Here is a 26,327-nt window from a genome sequence, read left to right on the forward strand (position 1 = left end):
TCTGACGTCATCGGCGCGCGCCAGCTCTGCGGGAACTTTAGGGGGCGGTAAGCGCAGGTGGCGCGTGACCCTGGGGCCTCTCCGCCGCGCGCGTAGGTATCGGGCGGGAGTCGCTGGGACCTCAGGGTCCCGAGTCCCGAGCCTTGACCCCGTATCCCCAGGCTGCCTGGCTACTCCGGCGGGTGGGCGGCGCCCGGGGGCGCGGGGACACCAAAGGGCGGGACCCCGGCCGAGAGCGCCTTTTGGCGGCCCCTCCGCGCTGTGACCCGGCCCCGATTGATCCCCGCACCTTTGCCCACCAGTCCCAGCCCCCTGGAGCTGAGGCCAGACACTTCCCACTGCTGCCGGCGGTTACCGATCGCTTTCATTAGCGCCCCTTTTCCTGCTCTGCTGACACACTGAGGCCACTTCCTACACCATCACCACCACCCACAGGCCTTTGCCCCGGCCACGTCTCGACTCCCCCGATCGTTACTGCCACTTCCCAGGCCAGAGCCTTCTCTGGCCACATCCCAACACTTGCCCTGTCCCCGACGGACCATTAGCGGCTTCTTCTGGACCTTTCAGAGTTAAGCGAGTGAACCTTGGCAGTGCAGGGCCCAGTCCTATGGGAACAAGGGATGGGGGTTTCAGATTGCAGTCCTTGGTTCCACGGGCTTAGATGCCGCCTCCACAGGCACCCGAATATGAATATGACCCTAGGGAGGCCCACCCCAAGGTATCCAGAGCTGAGAAAAGACAGAGGTTTTACAGGCCATCAAAGATTCGGTGGTGTCCTCTCTAGGGACTTCCCTCTACCAGAGGAGCTTAAAAAAACTCTCTTGTGTTCCCAGGAGGATGGCAGATGGTGAGCAAGCTTTCGAAACCATGTTGCTGGGGACATTAAGCTTGGAGAAAGTGACAGTAGGGATACAGTTTTGAAGTGACCAAAGGGTTGACTTGTGGAAGGATGAGACCTTGTTTTTTTTTCCTGGAGAGTGTGTGGAGGTTACTGCGAGGCCAGTTTCAGCTTGGTGGAAGGATAAATTGAACACTGAGAACTGCCTGTCTCTGGAGAGAGTAAGCAAGAGCCAGTCCAGGTAGTTTTTGAAGGAGAGTAAGGATTAGAGTGTGTGATGCCAGCGTCCCTTCTGAGCCTGAAATTTCTTGATACTCTGAGTTCTCTTTCCTCTTGTGGGAGTTTGAAAGCCACTTGTTAAATTCTCTTTTTGACTTTTGGAAACTTGCCCAGCTCTGGGATTCTACATGTTAAGATTAATTTTGGGCTGTCAAGGTGACAGTTCCTTAATTTGAGTTCCATTATTACTACACCAACCGCCTTATTTGTATAGCTGTCCTTGACACCCAGAGCTTTTTCACACCGGTTATTTAATTCTATCTTCTGTGTGATATATCTCTTCACATTAACTATGGGACTTACTCTGAAGTTTTGCTCCCCTCACTTTTGGATTTTGAAACACACTTTTCAGCTTTCTGGAAAACTCTTTTGAAGCATACCATTTGCTTAACCCTGCTGGGTCACATGCTCACTCATGGGATTCTGAAATAATCTATTCCTTGTGTTTATTTTAGGGTCAAGGGACTGATGTTTGAACGGAAAGCTTCAAAACTTTTTAAAGAAACCTTCAGAATGGCTTTGAACCCGACAAGCTAGACATCGCTTCAGAGCACCGCCTTCAGCATGCATCTGCCCTGTCAGGCTTCCCTGGCAAAGGGGTCGTTCTTTGAAGGGGTCGTTCTGCAGAGGGCCAGGGAGACGATGCTCACGGAACCAGATTGGTGGATTTGACTTTCTGGTAGAATTCTCTTGCTTTATTGATTTTTTTCCCAGAGCTCTGAGAGGCTGGAGGTATTGACGGGACCGAAGGGCCTGGAAGGAAGGGAAGAAGCACTTTCATGCTGAATGAGAACTAGACAAGTGACTGTTGGAGACTGAAAACACCTAAACGTCCCACATCCGGATTCAGCGGAGGAACTGTCACTGCTGGGGAGAAAGAAGCCAGACTGGAAAAGAAAACCCAAATAAAGAGAATGAGGGCCACCAAAGAGTAAATGGCCACCTCCACCTCGACAGAGACCACGTCAGCCTCCTGGTGAGTAGCAGGGCCTGCAGGGGGTTAGTTCCTGCAGGCTGCCGCACGGATGTTTTGGGTGAACTGAGAATCCCCAGCCAGACTGTCTTGATTTTATTAAGAAAAAAAAAAAAAACCATTTTCCTCAGAGCAGCGAATCAAGGGCCATTTCTCTCCAAAGCTGATGTACTGTAACCACACGAGCCTCTTGCAGGGTTTGACGAGTCCAGCATTCTGGTAGAAGGTAGAAAAGAGAGCCACGGCTGGATCCCGCAGCCGGCCTTGATAATACCGTGGGCACTGAAGTCTTCACTTTTGAGAGACAAGAAGCTGTGGCGGTGCAGAATTACACCACGAGAAGAGGTTTGGCCAGACTGGCTCTTCAAGGGTATTATACAATGTCTGCCTGAAACTCAGTTCCCTTCTCAACCGCAAATGGGTTAAGCGTGTCTTAATTTGGCTCAGCAAACATTTATGAAGGAGAGGAAAGTGAGAGGCATGGTTTCAATAGAATGAGCAGGATTTATGACTGATTATATGTGTGCAGTTGAAAACGACACTCAGGTTTTCTTTTGTGTGCCTGTAAGAGTGGGGTCACTTTCACCCAGGTAACATAAGGAAACGGTAGAATGGGGCCCAGCAGTGGGGTTTCATTCATTCATTCAATTATTCATCTATCTATCTAGCTTCCAGTTTAAGTGACATATAGTTGACATACAGCACTGTAACACACATAATCATGAAAAGATCACCACAAGTTTAGTGAACATCTATCATCTCATATAGATATAAAAGGAAAAAAAATGTTTTCCTTGTAATGAGAACTCAGGATTTACTCTTAAAAACTTTCATATATAACATACAGAAGTGTTAATTACATTTATCATGTTGTACATTACATCCCTAGTACTTATTTATTTTGTAACTGGAAGATTGTACCTTTCGACTACTTTTTGTGTGTGTGTGTGTGTGTGTGTGGTACGCGGGTCTCTCACTGCTGTGGCCTCTCCCGTTGCGGAGCACAGGCTCCGGACGCACAGGCCCAGCGGCCATGGCTCACGGGCCCAGCCGCTCCGCGGCATGTGGGATCTACCTGGACCGGGGCACAAACCCGTGTCCCCTGCATCGGCAGGCAGACTCTCAACCACTGCGCCACCAGGGAAGCCCTGACTACCTTTATCCAATCCCCCTTCCCCCACCTCCTGCCTCTGATGACTGCAAATCTGAACTCTTTTTCTATGAGTTTGTTTCAAGTATAATTGACCTATAACACTGTACCCAACACAGTGATTTGCTATTTCTATGCATTACAGTATGCTCACCACCTGGCAGTGGGGTTTCCAAGCTGGGTTTGAAACATTCTTTGAGGCTCTTTGATCTGTCCGGGCCCTGCAGCCAGCTGCACGTTGGGACCTAGAACTCGGGAAAGTGGATTGTGCTAGAAACAGAGTTAGTGCTTGTCGTAGGAAGATAAGGTGGGAGCCGGGGAGGGCGTAGATCAGGGGAGAAGAGTGCAGGTGACAGAGTAGTCACTGCTCTGGCCTGATGGATGTGCTTTCGGAGACCGAGAGGTTAAAACCCAGGTCCAGCCTGGGTAGTCTGCTTTGCGGTCTTAAAGAAGTAATTGTAGTTACACCAGAGAGGAGACCCCGAGTCTTTAGGGAGGAGCAGAGGGTTATGGGTATTGAGGAGAGAGCTTCCTCTGCAGGGAGGGAATCAGAAGTTTGATGAGGGACTGTGTTAAAGGAGGGGTGTGGTGCCTCTCTGAGCTCTCAGATGTCCCCGCTTTTCCCGTTATGGACTCGCTGCCCTGCGGGCAAACTGCATGTGTCCTGTTTCCCTCTCCTCGCGATGGCCCCCGAGGCTGGCACATGCAGCGCTCACCGCAGGCCCTCAGCAAATGTGTGTTAAATGAATTCCTGGTAGAAGGGCAATTTCCAGAGACCTTGTGCCCAGCAGTTATGAAGACAACTAAGACATCCCTAACTTACTTCATTATCAGAGCCTTAAAAGACAGTTGACCAAACCACATGGTTACGGAGTTAAGGTTCAGTGTCTCAAATAAGAGGCATCATTGTGGGTGCCCTGTCTTTCCTTAGCTGCTCTTCTGTCTTTTGGGGCAGATGGTCTGGCGGCTGGATAGAGGCGTATTTTTAGTTTGACTTGGCTGCACTTACGAAATGGTTTTATCTCTTTGTAGCTCCTGGGCCCCTTCTCCTCTGGGGCCACCAGAGGGCTTTTTAAATGCCGAATCATGAGCCCCTCTCCGGCTGGGCAAAAGGAAGCTGTTTTACAAGGCCCTGCTCACCGGATGGAAGGAAACACAGCTCCCTTCTGTTCTCTTGACAGGTGGAATTATTTTTTCCTTTACGATGGTTCCAAGGTGAAGGGAGAAGGAGATCCAACCAGAGCTGCCATCTGTTACTTTTTCCCCCCTCAGGTAAGCCACACAGCATTTTCTTGTTTGGTGGGGATCCCACTGCCTCAAAGTGGTGACTTTTCCAAAGGTCTGGGGAGGGTTACATGTGGACAGCTTTCTCTGCGTAGTCCAGGCATTCGCCACTTCTACTCTCTTATTCTTAGTTGTATTATTTGTTGTTGTTCTGGTGTTGAAGTGCCCAGGCAGCCCAGTACTTCCACCTTCTCTAGCTCTCTGTTACTGTCATGATTTTCTGTCTGCCCCGCTGGATTGAAAACTTTTCTCCAAACATATACCAAAGTAAAGAGGAGAGAATCATCGGCCCTCACGTGCCCATCATCAGCTTCAGCGATAACCAACACTTGACCAGTGTGATATGAGCTATCCTAACTCCTCCCCACTCTTTTTCCCTGGAGTATTCTTTTTAAATAAATGTATTTATTTATTTTTGGCTGCATTGGGTCTTCGTTGCTGCGCGTGGGTTTTCTCTAGTTGCGGTGAGTGGGGGCCACTCTTTGCGGTGCACGGGCTGCTCATTGCAGTGGCTTCTCTTGTTGCAGAGCACGGGCTCTAGGCGCGGGGGCTTCAGTAGCTGTGGCAGGCTGGCTCAGTAGTTGTGGCTCACAGGCTTTAGAGCACAGGCTCAGTAGTTGTGGCGCACGGGCTTAGTTGCTCCGCAGCGTGTGAGATCTTCCTAAACCAGGGCTCAAACCCATGTCCCCTGCGTTGGCAGGCGGATTCTTAAGCACTGCGCCACCAGGGAAGTCCGTTCCTGAAGTATTTTGAAGCAAATCCTAGACATGGTGTCATCTCACCAGTATCAAGTAACATCTCTAACTGAAAAGGGTGTATTTTGTTAACATCCCATGCAGCAAAATTTACAGTAATTAGTAACAATGGTATCATCTGATACAGTCTATATTCAAATTTTGCCTTTATTATCTTAGATGTTACTTAGTCCTTCCTTCCTTCCCCCTGCCTCTCCCAATCAGCATCCAAGCAAGGCCCACACACCCCATTCGGTTATTTTGTGTTTCAAGTCCCTTTTATCATATAACACTCCTCACCCCTCCCCACGTCCTTTTTTCCCCCTGTGCCACTGAATTATTGAAGAAACCAGGTCTCTTATGCAGCAGAATGTCAGCACGTCCCCCACTCTGCACTGGGCTGATTACTTCCTCACGATGGTATCATTTAATGCTTTCTACCCAGTGCATTTCCTTTAAACTAGTAGTAAGATCTAGAGCCTTGATTCGGTTCAAGTTCAGCTCTTTCAGTCAAGAGTTCTCTGTTTTCCGTTGCATCACATGATGTCTGTCTGCCCCACAGTTTAGTCAACGTGAAGATCAATTAGGAGGCCTGTGTATTCACTCATGTGATCACACTTGACTTGGAGAGTGGGGATTAGTCTAGGCTGCTCTGGCCACTCTGCAGGGGATTTGAATGGGGATTAAGGCTCACTCTTCTACCCATGCACAGGCCTATAATCCTAGGAACAAAAACGTAGTTCTTATGCATTCACTGTGGGTGTTTTGTGACAATTCAGGCAGGGTTCAGCAAACTTTGTCTCAAAAGGGCCAATGTGGGAATGTTTTGGTCTCTGCAAGCCGTGTAAGGTCTCTATCACGTATTCTTCTTTGTTGTTATTTTGACAACCCTTAAAAAAATGTAAAAACCATCATTAGTTCCCGGATTATATAAAAACAGGCAGCAGAGTCGATCTGGCCTCCAGGCTATAGTTAGCCAACCCCTGCTCTAAGGAATGACACAGGAGTTCGGGAACTTCAACGTAATGTCTGGAATTGGCTCTTTTCCCTAGACCCTGCTTGACCAACAGGAGCTGCTCTGTGGACAGATCGCCGGGGTTGTCCACTGCATTTCTGACATTTCCGGCTCTCCTCCCACCATCGTCCGTCTGCGGAAACTTAAGTTCGCCATAAAGGTTGACGGCGATTACCTTTGGGTAAGTTTACCAGGCTGAACCAGTGCCTGCAGGGTAGCCTCTACCAAGAGTCTTTTGTCTTTGTGAGAAGTATTGCGATGCTAGGGTTTAGAAATAATGCTTGCCATGGATCTTGAGCCTAGAACCTCCTACTCTCCCCGCGTGTGCTGCCCCCCACCCCCGGTCATCTGCGATTCTCGTGTCACTTTCTGCAGGTGCCCATCAGAACTGAGTGCTCTCTCCAAAACACTGCTAACACGTCCTGCATTGCACACGCCTGCTTTCTCCTCTCTTTTGGTCATCCTCTGGAAATTCTCTTTGCTCTGTGATGCAAATTGAGTTTTTAATCTCCATCTTTTCTTGCTTCTACTCTCTATACTCTCCACGCTTACTGGGGAAGGGAGCCAGAAACTTGAAGACACTGGTGCATATATGTTAGGTTTCAAAGAACCATTAAGAAAAAAAAAGAACAATTTACAGCTGGTAGTACTATAGACTCTAAAGTACTGTTGTCTCATGCCTCCTCTTATTTTAAATTTATTCCTGAGGGGATGGGATGCTTAAGGGTAAGGAAGTATCTTCACCTTCGTAGGTATTATTTCCAACATTTTGTTATGAAAATTTTCTAACATACTGAACAGTTGAGAGAATTTTACGGTGAATACTCACATACCTCCTAGATTCTACAGAACACTTCATTATAGTTGCTTTATCACACATTTATATATTCATCCCTTTATCCTCTATTTTAACACTTGTGGGATTCATCCACATTGTTGCGTGTACCGGCGGTTCATTCCTATTTATTGCTGAGCAGTATTCCATAGTCTGAATGTATCACAGTCTACTTATTCATTCTCCTTTTTGTGGACACGTGAACTGTGTCCAGTTTGGGGCACTTAAGAATAAGGCTCTAGAGGGACTTCCCTGGTTGTCCAGCAGTTAAGACTCCCTGCTCCCAAAGCAGGGGGTCCGGGGTCAATCCCTGGTCAAGGAACTAGATCCCACACACCACAGCAAAGATCCTGCAGGCCACAACTAAGACCTGGTGCAGCCAAATAAATAAATAAGTAAATAGATAAATTTTTTTTTAAAAAAAGAATTAGGCTCTAGAGAAATACAAATCAAAACTACAATGAGGTACTACCTCACACCAGTGAGAATGGCCATCATCAAAAAGTCTACCAACAATGGGACTTTTTTGGTGGCACAGTGGTTAAGAATCCGCCTGCCAATGCAGGGGACACGGGTTCGAGCCCTGGTCGGGGAAGATCCCACATGCCACGGAGCACCTAAGCCTGTGTACCACAACTACTGAGCCTGCGCTCTAGAGCCCTTGAGCCACAGCTACTGAGCCCGTGTGCCACAACTACTGAAGCCTGTGCTCTAGAGCCTTTGAGCCACAGCTACTGAGCCCATGAGCCACAACTACTGAAGCCTGTGCGCCTAGAGACCATGCTCCGCAACAAGAGAAGCCACCGCAATGAGGAGCCCATGTACCGCAAGGAAGAGTAGCCCCTGCTCGCCGCAACTAGAGAAAGCCCACACGCAGCAACGAAGACCCAACGCAGCCAAAAAATAAATAAATTAATTAATTAAAAAAAAAAAGTCTACCAATAATAAGTGCTGGAGAGGGTGTGGAGAAAAGGGAACCCTCCTACGTTGTTGGTGGGAATGTAAGTTGGTGCAGCCACTATGGAGAACAGTATGGAGGTTCCTTAAAAAACTAAAAATAGAATTATCATATGACCCAGCAATCCCACTCCTGGGCATATATCTGGACAAAACTCTAATTCAAAAAGATACACGCACCCCTGTGTTCATAGCAGCACTATTTACAATAACCAAGACGTGAAAACCCATCGACAGATGAATGGATAAAGAAGGTGTGGTACATATGTACAATGGAATACTACTCAGCCATAAAAGAATGAAATAAAGCCATCTGCAGCAACATGGATGCAACTAGAGATTATCATAGTAAGTGAAGTAAGTCAGAAAGAGAAAGACAAATGCCATATATCACTTATGTGTGGAATCTAAAATATGACACAAATGAACAGAAACAGACTCACAGAAACAGACTCACAGACATAGAGAACGGAGTTTTAGATGCCGAGGGGGATAGAGGAAGGGAAGGATTGAGAGTTTGGGATTAACCGATGCAAACTATTATACAGAGAATGGAGAAACGACAAGGTCCTACTGTAGAGCACAGGGAACTATATTCAATATCCTATGACAAACCATAATGGAAAAGAATCTGAAAAAGAATGTGTATGTATGTATAACTGAATCACTTTGCTGTACAGCAGAAATTCATACGACATTATAAATCAACAGTACTTCAAGAAAATAAAATTTAAAAAAGGAATAAGGCTCTAGAAACATTCCTATACAAGTCTTTTTGTGGACATATGTTTTCATTTCTCATAGGTAAATATCTAGGCATGGAATTGCTGGGTCATAGGGTAGGTGTGTGTTGATCTTACAAGAAACTGCTAGACTTTAGCCCAGAGCGGTTGTACCAGTTTACATTCCCACCAACAGTGTATGAGAATTCCAGATACTGCCACATCTCCATCAGCAGTAATGTGGCCAGTTCGTTTAATTTTAGCCATTTTGCTGGATGTGAAGCGGTATCTCGTTGTGGTTTCAATTTGCATTTCCCCAATGACTAGTGATATTAAGGCTTTTTCGTGTGCTTCATGGCCATTTGTATATCTTCCTTCGCAAAGTATTTGTCCAAAGCCCTTGCCCATTTTTTAAACTGGGTTTTCTTTTTTTCTTGAGTTATAGGTTTCTTCATACATCCTGGATACCAGTTCTTTGTCAGATATACATTTTAAAAATATCTTCTCCCAGTTTGTGGTGCGCCTACTTTCTTAATAATGTCTTTTGATGGGAAGTTTTTAGTTTAGTTTTTTTTTTAAATAAATTTATTTTATTTATTTTTGGCTGCGTTGGGTCTTCGTCGCTGCACGCAGGCTTTCTCTAGTTGCGGTGAGCGGGGGGCTACTCTTCGTTGCAGTGCGCGGGCTTCTCACAGCGGTGGCTTCTCTTGTTGCGGAGCATGGGCTCCAGGTGGGCGGGCTTCAGTAGTTGTGGCACGTGGGCTCAGTAGTTGTGGCTCGTGGGCTCTAGAGCTCAGGCTCAGTAGTTTTGGTGCATGGGCTTAGTTGCTCTGCGGCATGTGGGATCTTCCTGGACCAGGGCTCAAACCCATGTCCCCTGCATTGGCACGCGGATTCTTAACCACTGCACCGCCAGGGAAGCCCTAGTTTTAAGGAAGTCTAATTTATCAGTGTTATCTTTTATGGTTATTGCTTTCTGTATTCTGTCTAAAACCATTGCCTACCCCATTGGAGAAGACATTCTCCAATTTTTGGTTTTGTAAGTTTCACAGTTTTAGCTTTTAAATTTAGGTCTGTAATCCACCTTGGATATATCTTTGTGTATGGTGCGAAGCAGAGGTCAAGGGTCCTTTTCTCCATATGGGTGTCCAGTTAATGCAGCACCATTGTTGAAAACTTTCCTTTTGCTATTAGATTCCTGTGGCTCCTTTGTTGAAGATCAAATGACCATTTAAGTGTGGCTCTACTTCTGGGCTCAATATTCTTTCCCATTGATCTTTCTGAAGATTCTATACAAGTACTACTCTGTCTTGATGTCTGTAGCTTTATAATAAGTCTTAAAATCAGATGGTGGAAGTCCTCCAAACTTATTCTTCTCCAAGACAGCTTTGGATATTTTAGGTCCTTTGTATTTCTGTCGTAGAATCAGTTTGTCAGTTTCTAAAGAAAAGCTGGTGGGATTATTAGGATTTCATTCCCTCTATAGATTAATTAGGGGAGACATAAGCACCTACTGGGTGCCAGACTGTTGTCACTTGGATTACATCAGTGAACAAAATGCAGATTCTTGCCTCGGTGGAGCTTACATTCAGAGAGCATTTTTGTTTGTTTGTTTATTTGTTTTCTTTCAGGGTTGCTTTAAGTTTCTGATAAGTCCCTTAGGAAAGACTTCTACAGGCAGAATTACTGAGTCAAAGAATACGAAGGTTTTTCAGGCGCTTTAAACATAGGCCCAGATTATTTCCTAACTGAGCAAGTGTTTATCTTTTGTGGCTGGCGCGATGATGCAGTCGGTCCCCGTTCTGGAAGTACTCCATCCAGCTGGAGAGACGGGATGGCCATTCATGAAACGGTCTGGGTCCAGTGTTTGCTGTGAAACCCAAATGAAACATCCAGTGTCCAAATAACAGTGCTAACAATACAAGGGATCAGGAAACAGGTCGGCATTGTCTGGAGTGATGAAAACAGGCATCCTGCGGGGGCTGGCATCTGGGGGGGCGGGCACGGGGTCGGGGGGAAGGCAGGGGGGAGTCCCAGGCAAATGAACAAGAATGGGAGGCGGGGGGATTTCAGCTTGGGCAACATGAGTAGGTACAAAAAGTATCTGTTTCCTGTGGAGACCAGCAAGGCTGGCGGAGGGTGTGGGGTCACACAGCAGAAGATGGATTTTGATGGGCCAGTGGAGTCCAGCTTTAGTGAGCCCTGGATGCCAGGATTCTGAGCTTGGCCTCAGAGAAAAGGAAGATTCCTGTCCTCCTTTACAGGTGCTGGGCTGTGCTGTTGAGCTCCCTGATGTCAGCTGCAAGCAGCTTCTGGATCAGCTCATCGGCTTCTTTAATTTTTACAATGGGCCTGTTTCTCTGGCCTACAAGGTATGGTGTTGAGGAGTCTTAAGAGGAACCTCCTCAGCAAAATCGATATCGGCAGAACACAGCGTTCACCCAGGGGTCTGGTACACTTGACAGAAACATATCGTGTCAGCGACAAGGTCATGGGCCCTTGGAGCCCCTCTCAGATGCCTTTCTTCCCTGGTGGCCTGAGTCCCATTCACCCAAATGTTTATGCCCGTTCCCTCCTTCCTAGGATGGCTGGGAAGAGCAGGGCCTGGTCACGCCCTCCCCCCACTCCCCGCCCCGAGGGGCCCTGGTCTGTGGGGGGCAGGTTATCAGGGGCATGGGGTGAGGCCTCGCCTGGATGGGAAGCTCAGAACAGGCCCTCCCTTCTGGCCAGTTTTTCGTGTAGGAACAATTTTGTTGGTGGTTGGAGTCCTTGCCGAAGAGTGTGTCTCTTGGAATCTTGGGTGTTGACTTCCAGCTGTTCTGTTTCAGAGCTGCTCTCGGGAAGAACTGAGCGGGGAGTGGGACACCTTCATTGACCAGATCCTGAGAAACACCGGTGACCTGCATAAGATATTCAACTCCCTCTGGAACCTGGACCGAACGAAAGTAACAGGCTCAGCCCCCTGCTCGTTGCATGGATAGGAATAGGGCTTCTGGACACGTTTTCCCCCTTGAATGAGGTGTATCTCAGGGCGCATAGTTGTTAAGACCTGTACTCAGATTCCATGCAGCCCTCACGAGCCGTGTGGGCTTGGACAAGTAAAATGGCTTGGCCCGTAAAATGGCCACAGCATAAGGCTTGCCTCCCAGAGCTGTTGTGATGATGAAATGGGACAGTACGTAAATGACAGGAAGCAGATACTCAGTAAAGGGTGTTACTGTTTTGCTAATGCCCAGGAGTGTTGAACTCAGTAATCTGAAGGCCCCTCTCGATAGTACCATTATGTGATTTAATTATTCTCGACATCCAAAAAGGCCCAGGGCTGACATTTTAAAACCAGGGTTGCCATATCTGGGACTGCGGGGCTGGGAGGCGTTCTGTCCCTGAGCTGTCACTGTTGCCGTTGGCACGCGGTGACAGGAGGCCACCTGCGTGGCTGGCCCGGCCGCCTGCACTGCCCCTTGCTCAGTGGCCTTGATCTGGCTGAGTATCACATCCTCACAGTCAGGTAGCCAAAGGGAGGTGCAAGGCACTGCCCCTCGAGAACCGCCGGCCCGTGCCCTGAGCATCTCGGGGGACGGGAGCCTTCCACTATGTGTGGGCTGGCTCTCGCTGCTGTCGTTGACTGTGTCCCTTTTAACAGGGATGTGGCACTGGGATGTTGCTAGAAACAGGGACGGGTTTCCCGCTCCTGTTTGGAGGGCTTCTTGGAGTTGGCCCAGAGCTTTCCAGACTGGCTGGCTGGGCCTGGGCGCGTCTTGAGGGCGTGAAAGAATGAACTGCATGCTTGGCTCCTTGGCACTGGGTTCTAACCGCTGCCCAGCAGGAAGCAGGAAGAGGCTTTTGGTTATTGCTGGCCATTCTTGACCAGGCTCAGATCCTTTTCTGGTCTTCGGGACTTTTTACAAGGACCGTGGACTGAGGCGTATACTCCTGAGTGAAAGGCCATGATGTTATCATTTTCTGTTACGCAACAGAGTTACGGGATCTGGTCAGACATCAAGCCAGCTGCGTCACAGGGGTGCCTGGGCTTCAGGGCGACGGTGGAGGACGGGTGGGTGGGTTCACCGACACCATGACCTGAATTTGAGAGGTAGGCTCTCCTCTCCTGCTGCCTTCTGGTCTCAGCGTTGATCGTCAGGGTCTCCTTGGCCATCTGCACTGTCGCCTGTGAAGAGCCATATGCCATATCTGCTCTACCTTCCAGCTTCCAGAGAGGCCTCCTTGTCCCCAGAATTTGGCATTTGTGGTGGCAGCCGTTCTGGGTGTCAGAGGCGTGACATAGCTGTCACTGTGCGGCACACTCTCCCTCCAGGCTTGGGCTCTGAGCTGTCCATCTGCTCTCCAGAGCCCCCTTCCTGTTCCTCCTTCGCTGATGGTAAGCGTGTTGACTTCGTGGCATGCTTCTTGCCCGGCACAGGTGGAGCCCCTGCTGTTGCTGAAGGCGGCCCTCATTCTGCAGACCTGCCAGCGCTCGCCCCATGTTCTAGCCGGCTGCATCCTCTATAAGGGGCTGTGAGTAATGCCGGGTCCTGCCCCTCCAGCCCTGCCCCTGCTGCAGAACTGACCACCCCGATCGGGGGCGGGGAGCTCTGTGTGTGGCCAGTTCCAGGTGGTCTTGTTGGGCAACTAGCGGGTAGTTTAGATTTGATATAGGGTCCCTGCCTGTCTTTGGGCAGAGCTGGGAAATTGCAAACTGTTGTGTCCAGAAAAGAGTTGGGAATATAAGAGGCAGCTTTGAAGAGATCCGTGAAATTCTCAGATAGGGCATGGAGGAGGCCCACAGCACCTTCCTCTGCTGCCCAGGGCCCGGGTGTGCTGGCCATAGCTTCAGCTCAGGCTCCTGCAGCCTCTCGGCTGGGTCCATCTCCAGTTGGCCTCTGAGGTCTCACTGCAGCTCTTCACACAGCTGGAGGGCCTCTTAGTGAGCTTGAGCACCCAAGAGCCCTCCACGGGGGCTCTCCCAGTTGAAACTCCCACCAGCTGTGTCCCCGAGATCCTCGCCACCACAGGGTGTCAGGAATGTTTCCAATTCAGAGTCCTGAGTGTGTTTCTTCTCACGGTGTCCTTGTTCCTGTGTCTGACCCCCCAGGATCGTTAGTACCCAGCTCCCACCCTCTGTCACAGCCAAGGTTCTGCTTCATCGAGCTGCACGTCGGGACCAGGTATCGCAAAGCCCACCCTGCTGGCTGGGATGGTTCATCCGGCGAGTCTGTCTTTATATCGGGCAAGGCTGATCCCCGTGCTAGATGGATGGGGGCAGCTGCTGCTGCCTTGTCCTTCTCAGGACCCCAGGGCCATCCGTGTGGTTTCCTTCGAGTGAGGTCACTGGCAAAGCCGAAAGAAAATGTTGTCTTCTGCGTGGTAGACTTGGTTGGATTTTCTTCGATCCAAGTGGAGCTATGAGAATTTGACTTCCCTCAAGGATGGGCTTTATGTCAAAGAGATGTTGGATTTTTCAGAGAGAGAGAGAGACTGTAAAAGATGGCTTAGGACAACAGAAACTTTAAAAATACTTCCTTCTTATATTTACTTAACTGTTTTTATAATGAAGGAAAAGTCATATGTGCTCATGGGAAATAAAACTGCCCACAACTGGACTGCACAGAGATAATCACTGCTAGCATCTGGCATATTTCCTTTGAGTTCTTTTTTCTTTTGTTTTACTAGTTGATTCTTACTGTGCGAGACTCTGGTTTTAAGTGTGTCATCAGGCTAGCTTCTTACACTTATTATTTTTTTTTTTTTTTTTTTTTTTGGCGGTACGCGGGCCTCTCACTGTTGTGGCCTCTCCCGTTGCGGAGCACAGGCTCCAGACGCGCAGGCTCAGCGGCTATGGCTCACGGGCCCAGCCGCTCCGCGGCATGTGGGATCTTCCCGGACCGGGGCACGAACCTGCGTCCCCTGCATCGGCAGGCGGACTCTCAACCACTGCGCCACCAGGGAAGCCCTTCTTACACTTATTAAATCAGTAGACATTTAAAACACGTGTGTGGCTCTAGCCGGCTCCTTCCCACCGTGATGCAGGGGTCCTTAGAACAGCCTTCCTGGTAAACTATTTGATAATGAGAGGCTTGAGGATGCCCTTTCCTTTTTCCTCATTGTTCAGCACTACGAATCCATACTAAGGAAATCATCTGACCGCTGAAGGAGGTTTATACTCAAAATTTATCCCAACAGGATTTACGAAAGTGAAAAATCAGATATAACTTAAATGTCTACGGTAGGAGCTGGCAGACCGTGGGCTGTGGGCCAGTCGCCTACTGACAGAATTTTCTTGGCCTGCTTCTGAGCCACATCTGCAGGTTGAGCAGTTGGACAGAGACTGTATGGCCGCAAAGCCGAAGATATTCACTATTTTCGGAAACGATGAATTCTCCTGCACCACTGTAAACTTCATAAGATTGTGGTCAGCCGTTGCAAATGGCCAAAGATGCCTTCATGACAGAAACTGTGTCACTCTTTCAAGCAGAAAAGAAAGTTTTACGTAATGTGGCCTCAGAGTATAAAAAAAATGCATAGACTTAAAGGAAAATGTGCCCAATGTTAACAGGATTAGCTTGCGGGTGAGGGAATTATATGTGATATTTTGGAAAAGAATTTTTGTCTAGAGTTAGTTTATGTAAAGAAAAAAAGAAAGCCACAACACTTCTTAGGAGTGAAAGTCATTTTGGTGAGAAGAGCAGTTTTTGTTTTGTTTTGGTGGGTCCTTTTGGAACCTTTAGGTGGAGATGGCTGGAAAGCTCTTTTGAGGAGATTCCTGGGTTTCTCACCTTGATTGTAAATCAGAACCAGAGATCTGACCTCACATCTGGTTTAGGTTGAATCCTTCCCTTGTGAGGGTCACAGGCCCTTCACACTTTTGTTATAATGGGATCTGTGTGAGCTCTAGGCCAGGGCTGTGGTAGATGTGGCTTTATTCCAGGAGATGACTTCCCTGGAGGTCTGAGAGGTTAACATGAATGAATGCTTGCTGTTATTCCCAGAGAGGAGAAACTGAGAAATCAGAACGGGAAGAAGCCTGGTGTGAGCCTGGGTGGTGTGGCCGCCCCAGCCAGCGTGGGCCTGGCTCTTGGCTGACCCCAGCCACGGCGGGGGGCAGGCAGCTTGGGGGAGCTTCTGTTCCATCTGCTTTGCTGTTGGCATGCGGCTGGGACCAGCATCCTGGGCCTGGCTACATTTCATGAACAGATGGCACCGCACGGTCCTGATGGTTAGGTGGGGGGGGGAGAACGCGGTGCCCAGCACCAACTTCTCTGTGTGTTTATTTTCAGAGAAAACCTCTAGGAGGGGATGCCCTGCAGGAACATGGTAAGCAATCAGGTGCCTTGCTACATCTTGGGAATGGTCTTTAAGCTGCCTGGCCCTATCCAAGTCACGTGAAAGGCCGAGTAGTCCTATATGGTAATTCCATCAGCTCGTGAGATTAGGAAAATATATAGAGCTTCAAGGACAAAGTTACCCATCAAAATCCCAGTTGTAAAGCTCGTAATTTTAGGCACACCTCTTAAATCCCCGTTTTCAGATCCTCCTTAACTCCCCATTATGAGACTACTCAGACGAGTTCCAGAAGGTCACGATTAGGAATGGTTGCCATCGGCAGCCCCTGCCAGGAAGACCTTTTGCAGCAGTGCAGGTGCCCCCAAGAGGGGGATTTGTTTTATTTTGCATCGTAAGTCAGGGCAGACCCGTTTGGTCAGGTGGAAGTGCTTTTTTCCAGCTTCTGTCTTTTTTTTAAGTGCCACTAAACCTTCTTCCACCAAACGTCACCCTGGGTGCAGAGTTGCCCACACGGGCTTTTCCCTGCTGATGGCTGACGTTGTAGCTGCAGTTTTGTGGCTTTTGTTCTGGGTTGAGGAACGAAGCCCAGAGCTGCTCTCTGAGCCCGCCTCTGGGTTGGATGCGTCACCCCAAGAACAGTCCCTGCCCCTCTGTCTTCTCTGGCCCAGGGGAGGGCCCTGGCCACACCGCTTTGCAATTCTAGGAGCAGCACTCCCTCCAAACGTCCAGATTGTGCCTGTTTTCCTGACGGAAGAGGAAGCTGTCAGTCTCCGTGAGTTCCCCCAGGAGCCCACGACCAGGTAAGGGAGCTCACAGGGGTTCCTCTTAACCCATGCATTGGGCACTCCCTCTCAAGGATTTATCCAGGTGAGCCCCTGGCATTTGATAACTGATTCCGTCTTCTCCATGCTCTGCCTTGGCAGGGGCATCTGGAGCTTCAGTATAGAGATCAGAGGTATCTGGCAGAGTGAGATAAGCATAGGTTTCAAATCCCAGATCTGCTGCTTATCAGCTGTGTGACCTTGAGCAAGTACATTCCCTGCCTGAGCCTCAGTTTTTTCAACTGTAAAATGGACCCAGTAATGTCTACTTCACGGGTTCCTTGCGAAAGTTGGGAATAGTATGTGTGTAGCACCCAGTATAGGGCCTGACTCACAGTCGGCCTCCAAACGTGGGTGTCCCTGATTCAGTGGGTTCTGCTGTTTCCTGTAGGTGATCCCAGTGTCACTGTGTGAAGCCCCGAGGGCTAGGCGTTGCCCTAGGTTTCCTCCTGTGCTTTGACCATGACCTCTTAGGCTCTGTGGCCTCAGCACCCACTTGTCACCAATGCCCATGCTTTTTAGGGAAGCACTGCTTTAGTCTCCCCCAGGGCAGGGCCCTTGCCCACGCTCAGTCGCCTGCCCTTCCTCATGCCCGCCTTGTTCGCCAGCACTCTGGCATCTCCAGCCAGACTCCCGGAGCCCCCAGCCCAGCGCCCTCCAAAGGGTTTGAACACATCTGCCCCGAAAGAAAACGCCCCCAGACACGTGGAATCCACGGCTCGGATCTCAGCGACCAGCCCTGAGCCCACGTCTCCTGACGTCACCTGGCCAAATGGCAGGGGGGAGAACGGACACTGGTCAGGCTGTGATGTGAAGAGCACCAAGCCCCGAACACCGCACCACGCCGCCGGGGGCCGGGGGCCTGGGCTCGGCCTCTCCCTGGTGAAGGAAACCGGTTTGTCCAGGGGGGAAGAGGAACTGGACTTGTCTGAAATCCACGTTCCAGAAGCTCAGGACACGGGAGCATCCTTGGGTTATTCTGCCTCCGATGGCGGGCCTCCTGGCTGCAGGGCATCTGTCAGTGACTCTGGCAACCCCGGAAGCCAGCCACCCGAGGCCCTGCCTGTGGGCACAGCTGTGGGCGGCCCCCTCCCTCCCTCCACTGCTGAGATGCTCACCCAGAATGGAGCCCTAGAACGGCCCAGAGACCTTCCTGGCAACAGCAGCCAAGCCCCCGTCCCCAGGGACCACCTCCTCAGCCCGACGAGCGGGCCGTTGCCGTCGCCTTGCTTGGATTCGAGGCAGACGGGGTCTGAGCTGCCCGTGGGGGAACAAGGCGAGGGGCAGCACGGCGATGGGGTTCCTGAGGGCCGCTCAGCCTCCAGCCCGGAACGCGCCTCGGGCTCAGCAGACCCCCCAGGCGACGGCCCCTCCGCAGACAGAACCGGATCCAGGGCGACCCCCGTGTCCCTCGCGCGGCTCGTGCGGATGAACCTCTACACTCACAGCGTCAGAGGCCTGGCGCTGTTGCTGCTGGCCGAGGAGCCGCTGCTGGGAGATGGCGCGGCCGTCGAGGACGTGGTGAGTGTGCAGATCCCCTGGCCCCTGGCAGCCCGTCCCCGCCTCCTCGGAGTGGGGACAGGCAGGGGCGCTCGGCCAGCAGCTGTGTGACCTCGTGCCAAACATCCTTGTCCATGCAGTGGGGTGCCGGTGGTGCCCACCTCCTCGGCTGTTTGTGGGGGGGGGGGTGAGTGAGCATCCAGTGCTGAGCACAGAGCCAAGTGCAAAGGCATCAACAAGTGTTGCCCTTTCCAGCTTCTTCCATTTTCTCAGCGCCTCTGGTTCGTCATCAGCAGTGTGGGGTGCAGTGCAGCCATGCAGGCCATGACCACACACGGCCTCACTCCCTAGCCCGGCAGCTCTAGACTCTGTAAGGCCGGAGTCTGTGCGTGTCACCGCCTGGATTGGGAGTTTTCCACCAGCCCTGACTTTCCGTCCATCTGGAGCTCCTTCCTAGAAGGCCCAGGACGTCTGAAATGCTAACTGGATCCAGAAGGCTCCTCTCAAACCTTTGCAGCCCCTTCCCCACTTCGAGTGGTAAGCTGACCTTCTCTGGGGCCTGGGCCCACGCTGGATCCAGTCGCCATAGTAACAGCCTTGCTTTAGTTGGCCGGGCAACGGCAGCGATAAAAACAGCAGGTTAAAATTGCTGCAGGGTGAACGGTGTCCTGGGGCTTGCCTTGTTTCTGTTCTTAAATCTATATTATTCTAAGCCCATCGTATTAGCAGGCAGGCCCGTGGCCCTCCGTACATGAGCGGGTCCCCTGGAACGCAGTGGAGGAGGGCGGCGGGTCCTCCGCGCGGAGCCTGGAGACAGAGCCTGCGCCTCTCGCACCTGCCTGGCTCCTCTCCCCTTTCCACAGGCCCCGCAGCACCCTCCCCGAGTGGCGGCTTCCCGCCACCTCCTTCCCCAAGGCTCTGAGCAACATCTCCACCTCCTCACAACAGCTCAGGGATCCAGGGCTGCAGTTCTGTGCATCCATCTCCCGGCCGATGCCTTAGTTTCATGGTCTGTCCTGCTTAGCACCGAGCTTAGATGCGGCATTTTGCAGGCCCAGTGTTGGCATGCAGTACAGTGGATACCACCCCTCTTTTTTTACTTTCCCCCCCAAAAAGAAAAAGAATAGTGCAGGCTGCGCGGGGAGAAGAAGGTAAATTAAGATATATTCTGCATTTGCTGTATGTAAATACTTTACATCTGCTACTTTAGCCAAACCTTGGAACAGCTAGCTCTGGGGGCAGGCACGGTAACTCCCATTTTGCCCTTAAGAAAACCACCTCTTTGAGATCAAGACCTAATGCACATGGTGGGGCCCAGGATTTCTGCCTGTTTCTTGTCTCCCACCCTCAACCCTCTGTCCCCCGCGGATCTGACCTTGGCATGGTAGGTGGGAAGGTGAAGGAGTAGAGGCCCTGCCTTCTGTGGCCCTTGATACTCGGACATGGGACTTGGTCTGTCACAGCCCATCCTTGTTGTCAGGGCAACGACCTCCCTGGGCTTTCATGGAAAGTAGGGTTTGGTGTTGGGCAGGAAAGAGAACGCAATTTTATGGAAAAAGAAAACTAGTCTTTTCTAAGAAGAGTAGGGCGTTAACGAACTTTGATCAGCTTGCTGGTTTGTGAGTGGAGTCGGTTGATCAGACCCAAAGGCTGTCTATTTTATAATCAGCAGAGAGCTTTCATTGCCTTTTTGTCCCGGTTCTGCACACAAAACAGTCGACCTGATTTCCCTCCAGACCCTCTGCTGCTTGCTGTCTAGAAAAAGCCAACCCACTGGTTCAGAGGAGCAGAGTAGGCTCACGCCAGGGGGCAGCAGAGAGCCGCTGATAGTTTCCTGCTCAAAACCCAAGATAATCCTCTCACTGACCTTCAATTATTCATCATTACAGTAGGACACGGAGCTATGGGTACAGTAGACAAAGCCTGGGTATAGTGTGTTAGCATAAAATACAAAAAAGCACCCCTCTCCCGTGAAACTGGTGCTTCTGAGTAAATGTGGGTTCCTGCATCGTTTCTTCTGCGTGTTTGGGGACACACTGACATTGAGCCGCTTGCTTTGCTGTGGACTAGAAGGCGGAGGATCCAGGAACAGCCCCGGCTCCGTGTCTCCTAGGGCTGCTGTGAGGCTCTCGTATGTGGTAGTGTGTCTTGGGTTGGCAAACTTTAATGTAAAGGAACACATAGCAGGTGTTTTCTGCTTTGTACAACTCCTGGAATCTGCTGTTGTAGTACAAAAACAACCATAAACAATATGTAAATAAACGGCGTGGCTGTGTTCCAGTACATTGTTTATGGACACAAAAATTGAAGCTTGATATAATTTTCACATAACAATATTATTCTTTTGAGTTTTTTTTCCCTAACCATACAAAAATATAAAAACCATTCTCAGCTCTCAGGCTATCTAAAACAGCGTCAGTAGGCTGGATTTGGTCCACGGGCCATGGTTTGCTGACTCCTCGTATATATGAAAGCACTTGCTTACCAGTAGAAAATTGCCCACGTGTCATCTGGTATAGCGTCTTGTGATTTAACTGCGTTGATGGTTAAGTGATTTTATCCTGAGGACAAGTTAGGCAGAAGATTCCAGAAGTGGCTCGGTGCCTACAGAGAAAGCTCAAGATTTGGCATGGCTCATTCTGTCCCCGTTTTCCCTTTCCCTGGGCACCCGCTGGGGATGGAGGGATGACTGTTGCAGATTCCTGAGATCCAGAAACTTTCAGCGAGGCTGTGGTTTGACTTCGTGGTAAATCCTGTACACACACACACACACACACACACACACACACACACACACACACACAGCCTCAGCTGCCTCTGTTAATTGCGTTGGTGAGGCTGTTCCAGGGATCTGAGCAGGGGACAGTGTGCTTGTCCTCCTGTTCCGTTACTATGGACCCTCGACTCAGCCCGCACAGCTCGTGGTGGACGGTGCCTGGTGTCGGTCACACTCGCTGTCCAGTCACCCAGTGGCTGTTGACTGGCACCTCCTGGGAGCCAGGCTCGCTGCTGGGCCCTGGGGACGCAGAGATGAGGGTGTCACGTAAACCCTGGTGCCAAACCTAATGGCTTTAAGTACCATTTCTACGACATGGGATAGAAATGCTAATTTTAAGTCCAGGACACTCCCCAAAATAACACTTGAGTTTCATGACATTCACCTCAGAACATTCTCTTTACATCTCTGGTCCTTTTGTGTGAGCTTATTTTTATACACAGCTGTCGTGAAATAAGTCAACCCACAGACAAGTCGTATTAGTCCAGGGACGAGTGCTCATGGAAGAGGTCCCACTTCTTTAATAACGACAGTTTTCATATTCTTGACTTTAAGAAAATGCCTTCGCTCCCGGCACTTCAGAGCGGACAGAATGGATAGATGCTATTTGACCTCAGCCACTCAGCAGCCCTGTAGTATCCCTATTTCACAGATGAAAAAAAGCGAGGCGCAGAAAAGCCAGTAACTTGCCCCGGGTCATCTAGTCGGGAAGAGGCTGAGCCAGGAGGTCCTTCACCTGGGCGCCAGCTGCTGCCCAGGGCCCGCGGCCTCCTTGTGGCTTTAGCAGCCCGGGGCAGCCCCAGGAGGCCCTGTTTCAGGCTGAGTCCATCTGGACGTGACGGACGTACTTGGCGGGGCCCAAGATGGAGTTCAGCCGTTTGAAAATGACGTTGCGGGAAAATAGTTCACGGATGAAGGACGAAGTTCATGCTGTATCGTTAGGTCACAGAACTAGCATCAGTCGTTATTTATGGTCTGACTCCATCTTTAGTTTATAAACAACAAATCGTACAAAATGGGACAGTCCAGTGTTCCCAACTGCACCTGCAGGTGACATCCCCTGGGAGGTGTTTTAAAATACAGGTGTTTGGGCCTCACCTCCCGGACAGCCTTCCTCAGCTGGGTTCCTCCTCTGAGCCAGAGAGCACAGAAAACCATTTCACCCACACTTCTCAGTCCTTCGAGAACAGTGGCTGGTACCATTCTAGGTACACGGGAGGTAGGTGGCCTCCCTGCAGACAGTCAAGAAGCACGGGGTGGGGGAGGAGCGGGGCACAGACGCCAGCCCTGGTTATAGGAGATGCACCAGGGCGCCACCAGTGGCTCTGCCTGGATGGTGAGACTCTGGGCCAGTTTTCCTTGCTTTTTTTTTTTTTTTTCTTTTATTTTTCTGCTCCCCCCTATTTTCTGATTTTTCTACAAGTTTGAAATGCATTAGGACATAAGGGCCGAAGTCAGGACTTCTCCAACAACAGGTCAAAGCACTGGTCAGAGTCCTTCTTGCTAAGTCAGGCAGCCACGCAGATATCCCTTGGGTGGCTTGCTCAGCGGCGGCCTGTCCCCTCCCTGCCCCGCAGTACCACGGCAGCCTGGCGTCCCTCAATGGGCTGGAGGTGCACCTGAACGAGACGCTGCCCCGGGACCAGGCGGCCCCTGCGGCCAGAACCTATGGCTTCGCGCACTACGACCGCGTCCAGAACGTGCTGGCGGGTAAGGGGCGCCTCCAGTGGGTGGGAGTGGGAACCGGGGCCCAGCGCACGGGGTGAGTGCCCTGCAGTCAGGATGCTGCTTTCTCACTTGGAGCCCAGCTCCCACGGGGTTTAAATTCTCTTGGCAAACACTCCTTTTCTCGTTTATCTTATTTTGGCCGTTTCTCCAACATCTTGAGAGAAGCACACACGTTCAAATGTCTGTGCTGAGGCCGCCTCCCGATTCGGACCTTCGTGTGCAGAGACCGGTGTTGCCCACCATCGGGGGCGGCGTGTGCTCCGTGGCGGGGCGCAGCTGGAGGGCCCAGCACCCCGGCCTCTGTCCCGCTGCCCCTGGGCACCTGTACCCCAGGCCGGGGCCTCACCCTGTCCCAGTTTATGGTTCTGGGTTTGGGGGATGTTGCTGGAGGGGGGCGGTCTGCCACTCACGACTTCTGTGTCCTCTTCTGGAAGCCAACCTGCCACAGGTGGCCACAGCCCAGGACCGCCGCTTCCTCCAGGCCGTCAGCCTGATGCATTCCGACTTCGCCCGGCTGCCCGCGCTGTACGAAGTAACCATCAGGTGAGCGTCCCCAGCTCACTGACAGCCCTGCGCCAGGAGCCGCCTTCCCGGGGTCTGGGCAGAGCCTCATTCATAACCAAATGAAGGACAGTCCAGGAACCAGTCAGGGCTTTCTTTGATCTGCTCCGGTGGCTGCTGTCATCTGCCCCCATGCTTCCCATGTCATGTATTTGCTGGGTCCCATCCTGGGGTTCGGACTGCTTTACACACTGGGGTACAGCAGGGAGGAGACCTAAGGCCGTCACCACCTCAGTGCTTCCATCCGTCACTGGGGAGGGAGGAGGGGCCTCGGTCTCTGCCATAAACGATGCTGAAGTGCTGTCTTCCATCTGCTAACTTAACAAGCCCCACGTGCTCATGACCAAGTCTCCCAAGTCAAATGCTGCCCTCCCCTCGCCGGCAATATGGCCCAAAGACACCCACAGTTAATAGTTCGGTGTACGTTACTCCAGGTTTCGTTGGTTTTCGTTTTTATTTTTTGCATATAAAAGACGATTCGAATTTTTGACTATTTAATGGTCTTTCTTCTAGAAAACTGGAGCATACTAATGTGCTGGTTTACAGGTTTCCTTTTTTCACCTTGTTGCATGTCCTGAACGCTGCTGTACCAGCAGATCTAGATTATTGTTATTATTGTCATTTACAGTCTTTAACCAACCGAATTTCTACTTTTTCTCTCTACACGCTTCCCTTATGAAACCGGTAGCAGAAAAGAAGGCAAGTTAGAGGGTCAGAAGGGGGGTGCCTGCTCTGTGTATATCATTCAGTTAAGTCCTTGGAATGATTTGGTCCAGCGCATTCTTTTGAACCTCATTTTATGGACGAGGAGATTGAAGCACAAACAGAATGAACGACTCGCCCCAGGGTCGCATTCTTACTCAGAGGCTGAGTCAGGATTTGAGCCCAGGTGTCTCAGCTCTAAGCACATGCCCCGGCCGCACACCTTTCCAGTTCCGGGGACAGTGTGGCTGAGAAGGAGGCGTGTGGGCTCTGGTCTCGGCTCTGGTGCTGACCAGGTTCTAATGCCTGTCACCGGCCACACAGGAATGCGGACACTTCTGCTGCCCAGCGCCACCTCCAGCCAATATTTCTGTATATCCTTCCGTAATAAATGTGTCTCCTCTGGCTTTAAGTCACAGCTGCCCCACGCTGGCAACCTAGATCCATCACCCACCTTGTGGCCCTGTAGTATTTCATCTTCCTTGGAGCTGAGAGGGTTTTAGCGTTGGGATACGTAGCTCATTTGAATAATAGAAACGGAACAAACAGGCTCCATTTCTTAACCGCTCACCATGGGCTAAGCAATTTGTATATATTCCTACTCATTTACTCTCTATAAAATCTCAGTGAGGGAATTTACTGTTGTCATATTCATTTTACTGACGAGAAAGCTGGAGCAGCTTAGCCAAGGGCACACAGCCAGGAAGTCGCAGGGGTGGGATGAGCACCGAGGTCTGTGTGACTCCAGATCCATGCTCGTTACCTGAAGGCCAAGGTGCCCCCTCTCCAAGGCCGTAGTGACTGGTCCATGACTCGTCCTGCCGGGTCACTGACAGCACCTCTGCGGGTCTCCGAGCTCTGAAGGCTCACAGGCAGCGTCGGACTGTGGTCTCCTTTCTTCCTCCAACAGGAATGCCTCCACGGCTGTGTACGCCTGCTGCAGCCCTGTCCAGGAAACCTATTTCCAGCAGCTGGCGCCGGCGGGGCGGAGCTCCGGCTTCCCGAGTCCGCAGGACAGCGCCTTCAGCCTCCCGGGCAAAGCCAAGCAGAAGCTGCTGAAGCACGGGGTGAACTTACTTTGAACCGTGGGTTCATGACCCCAGCAGATGCCTCTCACATCGAATCCCAGCAAAGGAAGCTCTGCCCTGTTAAATGGAAAAGTCCCGCTATTTTGTTTTCCTTGGAATAGCCCCTTGTTTTTAGGAATGTAATGATATTTAAGTGTTTGTTGCCCCTTCTGCAGATTGGCGTTGGAGGAGGTAGCTCTCCGGGTCAGCAGACCTAGAGCACGTGGTAAAGAACTTGATGATGTGGGCAGCACTGCGGCCAGACTGGGCGCCTTGGTCCTTACACCCAAGGGGCACAGGGCCAGTGAGCCCCCCGTCACACTGAGCCCCGGGCGCCTGACATTTTTTGCTGCTGTTCCACCCCAGCCTTAACTAGGACCACAAAACCCCAGGTTGGCATCTTTTCTAGAACCTGGTTGGCCCTGTCTAGAGTATTTGTCCAGCCCTGTCTCCAGGGGGCCGGTCTGAGGTGTGAGTGCCCAGCCAGGAGGCGGATTTGTCAGCGAGCGGCAGTCCTGCTGGGAGGGCGGGGCGCCTCGTGCGGTGAAGCAGTCAGGGATGCTGAAACCACCTTGTCTGGATCTTCTGGAACCATATTCAAAAGGAGCAGCCTGTTCTTTGGCTCAGCCGCAGTGGGGGCAGATCTCAATGACGTGGAAGGGAGTTTGGGGTGCCGGGACCGAGAGCTGGGTGACGACAGGCCAGACTGGGCCCCCGGGTGGAAGTGGGTTGTGCTGCTGGTTCCTCCCGAGCGAGTGTCCCAAACGGGAGTTTCTAAAAGGTTTTGGTGCAAAAGCAGGACTGTGCTTTTCAGCGGTGGCTGCATGAAAGGGAACAGCATTCGTTTGTGTGTTTCTGGGCTGGAGTAGTACTAGAACATCAGTTCTGTTACGTTATAGCCTGACATTTTATGATGATATGATGCAGGTCACAGGATGAAAATATTTCGCAAAATCCTAACCAGATGTTTACTGAAGTACCTGAGATTCCATTTGAAAATTGTGATGTTAATAACTTCATGTCAGTGAACCATTATCTCATGTTTCTGACATGGTGTCTTTTTCTTGAAACAAGTTTCTAAGGGCTAAAAATAAAAATAGCCAA

The 26,327-nt window shown here is 50.8% G+C and overlaps 1 protein-coding gene across 3 annotated transcripts; it reads left to right on the forward strand.

Moving 5' to 3' along the window:
• Nucleotides 1–26: 26 nt before the first annotated feature.
• HPS4 (HPS4 biogenesis of lysosomal organelles complex 3 subunit 2) lies at nt 27–26,327 on the forward strand. Of its 3 annotated transcripts, none has more exons than XR_003793936.1 (14): nt 27–92; nt 1,573–2,093; nt 4,422–4,512; nt 6,311–6,454; nt 11,052–11,159; nt 11,616–11,732; nt 13,208–13,302; nt 13,880–13,952; nt 16,062–16,098; nt 16,772–16,868; nt 17,498–18,410; nt 18,645–18,926; nt 22,743–22,875; nt 23,328–23,407. XR_003793936.1 is itself a non-coding variant. In XM_029225194.1 (14 exons), the coding sequence occupies exons 2-14, from the start codon at nt 2,053–2,055 to the stop codon at nt 25,236–25,238; spliced, it is 2,130 nt and encodes a 709-aa protein (XP_029081027.1). In that variant the 5' UTR covers nt 27–92; nt 1,573–2,052; the 3' UTR covers nt 25,239–26,327. The 3 variants fall into 3 exon arrangements, 2 of the variants coding, with proteins under 2 accessions (XP_029081027.1, XP_029081036.1); XM_029225194.1 differs by lacking the exon at nt 18,645–18,926 and adding an exon at nt 25,067–26,327 and having other exon boundaries at nt 23,328–23,436; XM_029225203.1 differs by lacking the exon at nt 23,328–23,407 and having other exon boundaries at nt 18,645–22,869.

This window comes from Monodon monoceros, unplaced genomic scaffold (genome assembly GCF_005190385.1).
Source record: "Monodon monoceros isolate NGI ecotype Baffin Bay Population unplaced genomic scaffold, NGI_Narwhal_1 Super_Scaffold_1, whole genome shotgun sequence".
In the NCBI taxonomy this organism is placed as follows: domain Eukaryota; kingdom Metazoa; phylum Chordata; class Mammalia; order Artiodactyla; family Monodontidae; genus Monodon; species Monodon monoceros.